We start from the raw sequence: 11,941 nt of genomic DNA, 5'->3' as shown, positions 1-11,941 counted from the left end.
GAAGTAAATATATTAATGGCAGTCACATTAGACCCACCAACGAGCCACATTTATGAATCTGTAAATCAAACTTCAAGCGTACAAAAATAGGAAAAAGGATTTCGAATTACAGACACAAACCTCCGCATTTATGGCTCTATGTACGCTAACCGTAATCTGGGGTCAGAGTTCACGTAAAAAGAAACACTTTAATTCAGTAATTTCTTGAGTAGTATCATCTTTCTTCCATGGAAACCACAAATGGTATGGCACAATGGCTTAGTCCTTGTGAGTTCTTGTGAGCATCTCCTTAATGCATCCACTCTTTCATGTGACCTTCTCTTATCTCCCACACTCTTGCCCTGTGATTTGCTTCAATACATACTCTTCCTCTCTTAGCCGCAACCTTTCTTTATATAACTTTCCCTTTATTGGAAAAATTTTCTCATACTCAAAATTACAAACTCACTGAAAGAGTAAAAAAAAAAAAAAAAGAAGAAGAAATCGAACACAAAGTGATCAAACATGAAGGGCTCTGCTTTGATTGCTGTATTATTCATTGCTCTCATTTTTGTCCCGGCTCTAATATCTGCTAGACACATCGGCTTGAGGCCACACTCCCGTATGCCTCCCGTAACTTGAATATTTCTTTTTGTTTTATGACCCAATTGTGATTTAAGGTTTTTTTAATTTTTATTTTTATTTTTGATCTGATTTACAGATCACGGCCACCACCAACATGCCCCACATTCCAAGTCATTATCAAGAGATGTTAGAGCTGCAAGACCAAAGTTCTATTGGGAAAGAATCCCAATAATGAAGCGAAAAGGCGCAGAGACGCTTCAAATTGCAGGCTCAAGCTTACCCGATTGCTCGCATGCTTGTGGGTCATGCTCTCCATGCAGACTGGTTATGGTTAGCTTTGTATGTGCATCACTTGAAGAAGCTGAGACATGTCCCATGGCTTACAAGTGCATGTGTAACAACAAGTCTTATCCTGTTCCCTGATCTTTGAATTTTTCAGTGTGTGCGGATTCATCTTTTCAACTTCTTGTATACATAGGCTACATGAGGCTATCTAACTAGCTATGTACCATAGTATAGCTAGCTAGTCATCTATTTTTGGTTTAATTAATTTGTTTTCTTCTTGTAAGCTGTAGGCGTGCATGGCTTGTTTTGTGTCATCAAGAGAGTTTCGATTTTGATTCTTATTTTTGCCTTTAAAGCCTAATTAATTTTACCACTAGTATCATGAATCATGATGATTAATTGTATCCACGAAAGCTTAATTAAAATTTACTTCATCATCTGGGCAATGCACAATCCATTTATTGAACACGACTATAATCAAGAAAAGTCCCAGCTAGTAGGAGAGTCAGAGAGATAATTAATTAGAAACATTCAAAAGCGTTAGATCAGTCAACAGTCTTTTCAAATGGTTACATTTTAAACATTATAATTCTCCATACACGGCTAACATAATTTTACAATAAAGGAATTACTTAATATACCATAATCAATTACTTTAATAAAGTAAGGCAGAAGTTAATATATATATATACACTATTTCAATATATGTTACAAGATAAAATATATTGTATTAATTTTTTTTACCTTATATTTCTTATTGTAAAATTAGTCATACCTGCAATTAAGGTTTGACATTATGTGATTTGGTTTAATTTGGTCTAGAATTGAACCAAAACGAAATCAATTAGTTTATAATTTTCTAAACTAAATAAGAACTAAACCGAATCGAACCAAATTAATTCAGTTCAATTCGATTAAGTTCTATGATTTAGTTTGGTTCGAGTTAATTTATACTTTATATTCAATAAAAAATAACATAACAGTAATTTATTATTATACTACAATAATAATTTTATTTACTATTATACTACAATAATAATTTTAAGTCCATAAATTTACAAATAATAAACAATATAATAAAGTCAAATAAATCAATATAATAAAGTCCAACACCAAACAAACTTATATAGTCTAAAATCCACTACAACTTAAAAATCCAATAATAATTAAAACAAGAAAGAAACAAAAAAATACATGGACAATTTATCATCCACATTTACCACTTCTTGATTCATCAATATATTTTTTGTTAGCTATGAGAGTTTATGGTACTTCAAAATATCAATATCCCACATTGCTAAAGAAAGAGAGTATAATGTAGTTTGTAAACTAAATATGATTTGACAACAAGCCCATTAAGAGAAGGTCTATGTAAACAAGTCTTAAGATCGAAAGAGGAGCCCATTTCAGAAAACTCTTAATTGGACACTCTCGTCTAATAACTCACCCACAAGGGGAACCCACCCGTATAGGGGAGTCGCTTGGCTTGACCTATTTTTATGGTTTTACCCTTTGTTTATTTTGTTTATTTAAATTTGAATCCTATTCGAATTAAGATTTGTTTAAATCAAATCTTTATATATTTATAATTAGGATTACAAGAGAAATAGGACTAGGGCTTGTATCTGTATAAGGAGTTGCAGAAAACACACAATTAAAATTCAAAAAAATTAAATGGAGAGTTCTCTTTTTTAGCTGCTTCAATCTTATATTTCTTCATTGTTTAATTTCTTTTATTGTTCAATATTATAGTATTTGGAGTGCATCTTCACAATAGTCGTCATTGAATTCTAGAGATTAAATCCATATTGTTTGTTCTTTTTGTACAGGGAAATCTTTTTTTCAGGCGCATGATTTGGTCTCAAGGATATTATCCTTGACATTATTTCTGGTTCGCTATGAATCTATTTTTGTTTTGTTGATTTGTCAATTTGCAGTCATTATTGCTTATTATGTTTGCTGATTGCTATTTGTCGTGATATGCTCAAATTTTCCAATATCTTCTAATAATATTAGAACTCCACACCAAATTATCAACACACATCCACATCCACAATATTGAGCCAAGTACCAACAATTAAACAACTTAAAATAAAATTATACACCATCACATTAATAATCACTTGTATTAACTAACATAAAATTTATTTTTAAATTTAATTGTTAATAATCACATCTGTATTAAACTTAATTATTAAAGTTAAAAGAGAAAATGACACCTACACCGCAAAAGTAGGGGGAAATGATCATGTAAATCATCAAGTTTTCAAAAACGGAAACCAAGACCTTCTTTTGATTGTAATAACCTTTATAAATAGTGACTAAAGAAATTGACTTTAAAATTTTTAATAAATGCAAATATAATTTAAATAGTTAATTTGTCTAATAGATTGATAATTTTAAATATATTTTAATATTAGTTTTTAAAATGTAAATTATTATAATTATATTAATAATATATTTTTATTTATTATAAAATTTTAAATAAATCTTTGGGTTAAATAGATTCTACAATTAATAAAATATATCTCATGTATTAATAATATTAAAATTGTGTTTATATACTATGAAAAATAATTTAAATTTTTATATATTTATTTTAACATTATGTTTCTATCTATTATAAAATTTAGTTTAATATAATATAAGATTGTTAAGTATTAAAATATTTTTAAAATTTCAAAATTATTTTAAAATGTATATACTATTAGATTTATTTTAATATTATATTTCTATTTATTATAAAATATTGGAGTTCAATTTTTTTGAATTAATAAGAGCGAAAGATATTATAGTCTAAATGGGATCTCGGTATCCCTTATTGAAAACTTGAAGGTTTACATGATTACTTTCCCAAACCTTATAATTGTCATTTTCCAAGTTAAAAATAAAATTTTTTATTTGCGTTGCTTTCACATCATCTGTACTCTTTGTGTTTTTGGGGGTGTTCACGGATCGGATTTTTTGAATTAAATATCAATCCATATTCGATCCACGATTTAACGAATTATAAATTTTCAATCCAAACTAATCCATAGATTAGTGAAATTACATCCAAATTCAATTCCTACGTCCGTGGATTTAACTTAATCCATATCCAACTCACTATTTTACAGATTGGTTTGCTGATTAAAAAATTTTAATTTCTATCAAATCCATGAACTAATTAAATAAAAAAATCTAATTTAAAAATAATTTAACTACCAATCAAATTCGAGAGATTGAATAAGATTTAAATAGACTAATTGCTTAAATAAAGCTAGAGTAATACATTTAAAGTTTTAAAAGATAACAGACCGAAAAGAAAAAATCTCATTTGTTTAGATCAATACATGAAAATTAACTAAAATTATGAATTTAAAACTATACAAAAGTTGAAACTTGAGAGCTTGGATGATCTATTAAAATTTCTAATGCCAACTTATATTTTGTACGTAATTTAATTAATTATTCAATTATTTAATTATTTTTATTTTATATTATTATCAGATAAGATATGATATAATGTTAATGTAATTATATTTTAACTTATTTATTTGTTAATAAATAGTAATGCCACATTTATAATTTTTTTAATTAAGTAATTTTTTTTTGCATATTCATAGATTTTTGTGGATTTACATAAGTAAATCCATATTCAATCCACCGGTGGTGAATTTTTAAATTTCAATACAATCCATTAATTTACAAATCAAATTTTACAAATTAAATTTTTATAAATCAAACAAATTGAGTGGATTATATTAGATTTTGAACACTCCTATTGTCTTTGACATTCATATCATATTGGGCCAAGCTTGGGTTACTCTAGTAGTCTAGTGCGCACAAAGAAGTTTTTGGGTGAAGCCCATATACGATAACGACAACAAAGGACAATGTTGTGTAATAAATGAATTAACTAAAATAACCTTCAGAATTATCTTTTACATTAATTGCATCATTATCAAAATTTGAATAAATAAACTTAAACGAATCAAATTTACTTCTATCTCTATTCCAGTGATTAAAATTATTCTATAGAAGCCTTATGATATAATTCGGATGGTTGTGAAAGTGTTTTAGACCAACCATCAACTTGAGTTTGATAACAATAAATAACTATAATTAATATTTAGAGGGTAAAATTACCAAATCTTTTATAAAAAAAAAATTAAACTTTCAAAAAATAATTAATTTATAGAGACATTATATCCTTTTTGAAAAATTGTAATAAATTATGGATACAAATGTAAGTCATCTGATTTATAATTTTTTTTATAAGATAAAATTATAGTGCAACTATGTACTATATCACAATTACACTCATTCATTAAATTCAATTATAATTATCACTATAATTAGAATTAATAATTGAAAATAACTACAGTATGATACTACAGTTGCGCCGTAATTGTATCCCTTTCTATGATGATGAGACCCGTGAACAACGATGTTGGCAAATTTGTAGGAAAATCTCTGGTTTCCACAGCTTGGAAAAAAGAGACAAAACCGACCCACAAATGACTGCTTCTAAACATCCTCCAAGAAAATATCAATATTGTTTTCTGTTCACAAATCTATCTAAAACAAAAATGCCATTTTTCTTCTTCTTCAACCTTTTTCACTTCGTCTTCTTTGTGTGCCAGTTCTGGTCCCACCACCACCGCCACCACAGTGCCCCACTGGACCCTGCCTATATCCTTACATCATCACCATTAAAACCAATATATGTTTTTCTCTGTAGCCACAAAAGGTACTCTTTTTTTGTTTTCCTTTCCTTTTTAAACAATCGTGTGTCTTTATGTGTTTGTGTTTGTGGGGACGCCATTTTTGTCTTGTTTGTCAATGTCTTCCAGAGCAAAGACACCTTGCATACTTTTTTCAAAATTTTTAGTCTTTTTGACAATGGAAAATTTCCAGAATGTTGGTTTCATGGCGAGGGGGAAAAATAAATATTTAAAGTTTTGCAAAAGAGCCCTTTGATTACGCTGTTAATCTTCAAAAGTTATTTCCTCTTTAGCTTCTGGGTATCTCTGTATTTATCCCATCATTGCATTTCTTGAGAGAGTGGGAAATGGGAATGATGAGAGGTTGAATTATGTGAGGAGAGCCTGAGCAGGTGCAATAATTTGTTTCCTATTTCTTCAATTTTCTTCATCATCATTATTATTCTTCTCTTTTTTGGCTTTTACTTTCGGTTAGAAAAGGGTGAAAAAACTACATGTTTAGTTTTTGGTCCCCCTCATGAGATTAAGGAAGCGTAGACAATGCTTTCCTTCTTGCTCTTCTCTTCACAGAGTAAACCCCAGCCTTCTTTAGAAACTTCTATTCTTATAAGAACTAATGCAGTCTAATTTTGATTGTTTTTGTACATCTTAGAAATGCCCATTGGCTTAAAATATGCCAATTTCTATTATATTTTAGTCTTCAGTATCTTCTAATTGATATTGCTGTGGGTGGCTGCCTGCATTAGAGGAAAAAAAAAGTTTCTTTTCTTTCTGCAGGATGGTAGTTCTAAAGTTGCTTGATTGGTACTATTAAGGGGCTGTTAGTGTCCATTGCCTTTCTTTTTATGTTTATGCCGTCACTTGTCGCATCCTTCTATTGAAATTGATTTGGTGATCGATTTCTATGTTATTACTTGATGTTATCTGCTTCTATGCAAACTGGGGTTTCATTGTATAGAATGCGGCTCTTGTGAGAGTTTATTATTGTCGTGTGTCATGTTAACAAGAATTATACTTGTTATTTGTTAGATTCTAAATTGTTTATACTCTTTTTGAAGTTCTCAGGTCATTGCAAGGATAACATTCCTACACTTTTGCTTTAAACTATTGCATTTGTTTTCTTTCTTTGTTTCCAATTTGTTTTTTTTTTTTTGGGAAGCTAGCTGGATAGGTTAATTGTCAATTTGCTGGAAAAGATCTGCATACAGTTTTGGCAGTTCGGTACTCTGTGTTTATTCACCTCTGTTATGCAAATACTTGATACTAAAAGGTGCTTTCAAAATTAAAATGTAGGTTGATGAGGATGAAATCTATTGGAGACAGAAGAAGGATGATGAGGAGTTGGAATGGTCACAGAATTCCAGTCATGTAATTTCTCAGTTGGCTCAATGTTTCAGTAAGTACAGGTTCCTAACACCCATCTCCGCATTTCCTGTTGAGATGTTTGTTTCCTTCAAAATTTAGGATTTTTTTTTTCTTAATTTTCCTTCTATAGCGCCTTCTAAGGTAGCTTAATTACATCCAACTTTTTATTGCCAAATCTATTTTTGTTGATTCAAGTATATCAAGATCAGAGGCATCAATATATTTCTGCCCTTGTATCCCTGTGACATGAACATCAGTACATTACTTAACCCCTGGGAATATGGTGCATTATTCCAATGTAACATGGAGTACTGTTGTTCTTATACGTTATTATTTCTTGGGAAGCCACTGAGATGCCATTAGACTAACTGCTTCTTTAATATTAAGCTGAAACATCTCAACAGATGTTACTATTTAGAAGTGACTTAACAAAGCCATATGTCAATTGTGCACCAATTCAGCTTACCAAAATATCCATTAGATCAGCATGTTGTGATCATTTCTTGATATTGAGTTTCAAGTTAATGAAAGACTTAGTGTAACTTTTCAACATTATTTCAACTTTCTAATTATATCATTAATGTTCTTGATGATATTATATAAAACCTAATATTTCCTTTCTACTGAAGGTTCTTACATTTTCTTTTATTTTTATCGTGTCTTACTTTCAATTGTTTTGACAGTCGCTCTAAGGCTCCTGTCTTGCAGTGTGTAGGGTCGGGAACAAACTTTTGAGATCATAGTGATAAACTATTTTAAACGTGAATGTACTGAGTTCAAAGCTGCACCAGCGAATTTCTTTTTTAACCTTTTAAAGTTTCAATTAAAGATGACTGAACTGAATTATTACCTTTATGTCATATATCATCTCACTTATCAGTTTTTTTTTGTTTGTAGCTAGTGCTATGGTTGGACCACGAGCATGGATAGGAGGGCTGTTTAACCGCTCAGCAAATAGACGTAATGAGAGGTTTCATGATTATCATTTGACTCCTCCTCAGGTAAGATAGAATTTTGATCAAGGAGTCAATGTAGTCAGACAAGTTTGTGTGGAAGTCAGGCTTAGTTGATTAAAAGTTGAATCCTTCGTCTGTCTTTTGAGGTGGCAGTCTCTTTCTCATGGCATCACTCTGTAGAATTAATGGATTTTTTGTTTAGGTCAAAATTTTTTCTAGGAAGATTGTTGCTATGATGTGTTTTAGTGGTTTCATTTTCCACGCTGTTATTACAATTTGTAGTTAAACTTCTTACCAGGAAGAGAGACTTCAAAGACTTCAAGAAAGATTACAAACTCCTTTTGACGAGAGTCGCCCTGATCATCAAGTAGTTTCTTTTTTCCTGTGAGATTTATTGTTTTTTAATTGAATGAAAGTACAAATGCATTAATTAGACTTAATTATATATTGACAATATGTTCTTTTTATCAATCCATCAACAAGACACTCTACCTTTTCTGGTCTCACTCTTTGTGAAGTACTTTATTATGAGTAAAATAGGGTATATGGTTTTAAATCTCTGCTTCCAAATGCATGATCTGGTTTGTGGTTCCCAGTCATGAGAGATAGACTGCACATTTGCCTAATCTCCAGTCTATATATATTTTGTTTTCTTGTGCAATTTCTTGAGAGGATATTCTTTGTTGTAAGTTCCAGCATTTATCTTGTTAAGAATTGCTTTTATGCCTATTAAAAGTCAATGTTTTTGGCCTTTTTCATTGACAGGCAGCTCTTAGAGATTTGTGGCGCTTTGCCTTTCCAAATGTTGTTCTAAATGGCATGATCTCTGAGCAATGGAAAGACATGGGGTGGCAAGGTCCTAATCCATCAACTGACTTCAGGTACCATTCTTCTTAATATAAAGAGATTTTATATACAATGGGTTGAGAATCATGAGAGGAGCAAGTGTTCTACCATTGAGGTTTTAGTCATGGATTTTCTCTAATCATCCTTCTTAATGTAAAAATAAGAATAGAATATACACTTGTGGGGCTAGTTTGAAACTGCATATGGGAAACAGTAAGTTCATTGTAATGCTCTATTTTAGTACTCTGAGAAAGTAATATAGTACCATGTGTTTTGCATATGCTACTGAACATGAAAATCGATAGACTTTGTTTCTGCGGACTTTAATTATGGTTACTTTTTATGCCATACAAGTACACACGGTATAAAAACATCATTGGTTTCTTAAGAAGCCAAAAATCTCAATCACTTGAAAACTGATCTGAACTTCTTTCCTTAGGGGTTGCGGATTTATTTCTCTTGAAAACTTGCTTTTCCTTGCCAAGAATTATCCGGTATGTCCTTTCTATTGTTCGGGTTCTGTTACCAATTACATCAGCTTTCTTCATTTTCTTCCTCTCTTTTTCTTTTTCTTTTAATTTCCCCAGCCTTTTGAGCATCATTTCAATCTCTTTTAAGTTTTCTGTATATCCAAATCTGTGTTAAAAAGAAAAAAAACTGGTTGTACATTTTTCTAACTGTATAAACATTTAAATGAAGGCATCTTTTCAGAGGTTGTTATTCAAGCAAGGGGGAAATCGAGCGACTTGGGAGTATCCATTTGCTGTTGCTGGCATTAATGTGTCATTTATGTTGATTAAGATGTTGGATTTATTCTCAGGTTTGTAGACATGTTCATTAGTGTTTGATACCATGTTCAGCTGTTTAGCACCTCAGAATTTTAAGAGGGAAAACTCACCAGTAAGGTGTTTGGGGTAATAAGTGAAATTCTGATCATTCCGTATTATTTGCCAATGTTTGATAGATTGTATTGTGCATCCATAACATTAAGTGATTCCCATTTTTCCCCTCTCTCTCCCTCCAAATAATTTTTTGAGGAAATCATGTTGCAATTTTATAGATGAATTTTTTTTTGTTACTTTCTTTTTTCTGCCATCCAAGCTTATTTAATGTCTCCCTTTCACATTGTATAAAAACTTTGGAAACACTTAACTGAGAAATTAGCTGTCTATCTAAATGTTTTATCAATCTTATTGCCACGTAAAAATATTTTTTTACAGCCTGCAACAATAAAGATGCTTCGAGTCTTTTGCTTTCCCTGGCTACTGATAAATACTTTTAGTTTGAAAATTATCAAGTGTCCTCTAATATTTTTTTTCTTCATCTTTCTTTGCAGAAAAACCACGATGTCTCCCGGGAATGAATTTTGTTAGAATTTTAGGAGGTAATAGGATTACAGCTCTAAATACTTTATGCTCTAGTATTTCTCAATTTCCTGTTTCAATTTTCATTCTTCTTAGTTGTTTCTCATGATCTGATTATTCCTAATTGTAGAAGATGAAGCCGCCTTTGATGTACTATACTGTGTAGCTTTTGAAATGATGGACGCTCAGTGGCTTGCGATGCATGCTTCTTATATGGAATTTAATGTAATCTCTCCCTCTCTCCCTTTCTCTCTCTCATTAAGTATATAAAGTTTTATCAAGTTTTCAAAGTTCGAGGTCATGCTTCTTCCTTCTGTTAAAAAATTATTATCCTTTTAATATTAATTCTGTCTTTTTTTTTATCTACTTTAACGTGTTAATGAGATCACCTAATGGCATTATTTGACAGGATGATACTGAAAAATGAGATATGCCGGCGTATGTTGCGTTAGCTGGCAGGTTTTTTTTTTTTTTGTGTGAAAAATCCAATTACTAGTCTCAACAATTTTCTATTCTTTCAGGAGGTTCTAAAAGTAACCCGGCGACAATTGGAGAGAGAACTTTCTTTGGAAGATATTGACCGAATACAAGATTTACCAGCATACAACCTAGTGTACCAGGCCCAAAAAGTTACTCTCGATAATTTTAGAAGGGATCTGAATTATGAAGATAGGCTGAATTATGAAGATAGGGACCACTTTTGAGGCTTATTTGAATACCCGGAGGAACTAAATTGCTCACATCATATTTCTGAGGCTTTAAATCTAAGAATTGTAGTTGTACAGTACTCTGAACCCTACACAAGATAACAATATTTATATTGTTGTTATTGAACCCTGTAAACTCCAGACAAACTGTAGGTAGATCATCAGATTACAAAGATTCAATTCTTCTAATCAGTCATTAATAGTGTTGGGTTTCAGAGGTCTCTAGCAACCAATCCCCAAGAGGAGACATCAATTAGTGGTTCCAAAACGGTATTTCCCTTCTAAGTTAAATTCTATAGAGTTCAAATATAGATTTGCAGTGGGGACCTAAGTGAGTATGATGCTAGAAACAAACCAATCACAAAAATCTGCTCCAAATATGAATTTACATTTGGTTTTCTAGGTAGCTAGTAATTTTCAGGCCTTCTTTTTGTTTTTTCAATTTTATAGTTATCAATTCCAGTGCTTGATCCTCATACAATTTTGAGCCAACATGGACTCATTTTCTGAATTCTGATTGTACTTTCAGCCAACGCTTGTACGCTCGAAGCTAGATTTCATCACTGGAAAAGGTCATCAATCCTGTTAGAAAGAAAGTTTGTCACAGTACCATTGAATTGAAGCTATGACTATGTTGTAGCATATCTATGGTAGAGCATGAATTTCAGCCACACACGTAAAGTGATCAATAGTAAAAAATTTATTATAACTTTGATCGTGTGGTTATGAAGGAGTGTTTTACCTTAGAGCAATTCCAACATAGCCAAAGAATTGAATATGCTTTTAATATAAATAAATTTAATAAAAATAATGATATAACTCCAAACCCTCGTGCAAACAAAGTCTAAATAATATTTTCATTATCTGTTTTTATTTTTAACCAATCCCTTTATACCATGTAAATTGACGACTGACGATTTAGTTCATATACAAAATGTTTGTACAACTGTTTGCAATTCTAACCACAATATGGCAACTCAAATTAATGGTAACATATTCATGCTTTGCAGATCCCTTAATCCCTTATTGTTTGCTGAAATGTATTTTACAATATGACGTGCAACTCAAATTAATGGTAACAATCTAACGAATGAAGGTGTATACATCATAAGCACTCAAGATTTGTTATTGATTAGTTCCAAGTATAC

At 31.0% G+C, this 11,941-nt stretch overlaps 2 protein-coding genes across 3 annotated transcripts; both read left to right on the top strand.

The window, feature by feature from the left end:
* The first annotated feature begins 469 nt into the window (after positions 1 to 469).
* Positions 470 to 987, top strand: LOC18052640 (protein EPIDERMAL PATTERNING FACTOR 1). The gene is made up of 2 exons (XM_006447275.2): positions 470 to 601; positions 701 to 987. The coding sequence occupies exons 1-2, from the start codon at positions 505 to 507 to the stop codon at positions 985 to 987; spliced, it is 384 nt and encodes a 127-aa protein (XP_006447338.2). The 5' UTR covers positions 470 to 504.
* A 4,270-nt stretch (positions 988 to 5,257) lies between these two features.
* Positions 5,258 to 11,208, top strand: LOC18052639 (ELMO domain-containing protein A). Of its 2 annotated transcripts, none has more exons than XM_006447274.2 (10): positions 5,258 to 5,581; positions 6,849 to 6,951; positions 7,818 to 7,921; positions 8,175 to 8,243; positions 8,642 to 8,757; positions 9,162 to 9,216; positions 9,422 to 9,542; positions 10,059 to 10,106; positions 10,217 to 10,311; positions 10,608 to 11,208. In XM_006447274.2, exons 3-10 carry the CDS (start codon positions 7,826 to 7,828, stop codon positions 10,788 to 10,790), a joined length of 783 nt encoding a protein of 260 aa, XP_006447337.1. In that variant the 5' UTR covers positions 5,258 to 5,581; positions 6,849 to 6,951; positions 7,818 to 7,825; the 3' UTR covers positions 10,791 to 11,208. The 2 variants fall into 2 exon arrangements, with proteins under 2 accessions (XP_006447337.1, XP_024047014.1); XM_024191246.1 differs by lacking the exon at positions 5,258 to 5,581 and adding an exon at positions 6,083 to 6,126.
* The last annotated feature ends 733 nt before the right edge of the window (positions 11,209 to 11,941 follow it).

Source organism: Citrus clementina, unplaced genomic scaffold, assembly GCF_000493195.1.
Source record: "Citrus clementina cultivar Clemenules unplaced genomic scaffold, Citrus_clementina_v1.0 scaffold_2, whole genome shotgun sequence".
In the NCBI taxonomy this organism is placed as follows: Eukaryota; Viridiplantae; Streptophyta; class Magnoliopsida; order Sapindales; family Rutaceae; genus Citrus; species Citrus x clementina.
The sequence above is the reverse complement of the archived record's forward strand: the minus strand, read 5'-3'. Positions and strand labels throughout refer to the sequence as shown.

What these genes read in the sequence shown, in the direction of transcription:
- LOC18052640 (XM_006447275.2), top strand. Translation starts at nt 505, where the DNA reads ATGAAGGGCTCTGCTTTGATTGCTGTATTATTCATTGCTCTCATTTTT. An exon ending in CGGCTTGAGGCCACACTCCC is followed by an intron (nt 602 to 700) that starts GTATGCCTCCCG and finishes TCTGATTTACAG; the next exon opens with ATCACGGCCACCACCAACAT.
- LOC18052639 (XM_006447274.2), top strand. Translation starts at nt 7,826, where the DNA reads ATGGTTGGACCACGAGCATGGATAGGAGGGCTGTTTAACCGCTCAGCA. An exon ending in AATCCATCAACTGACTTCAG is followed by an intron (nt 8,758 to 9,161) that starts GTACCATTCTTC and finishes TTCTTTCCTTAG; the next exon opens with GGGTTGCGGATTTATTTCTC. An exon ending in TCCTTGCCAAGAATTATCCG is followed by an intron (nt 9,217 to 9,421) that starts GTATGTCCTTTC and finishes ATTTAAATGAAG; the next exon opens with GCATCTTTTCAGAGGTTGTT.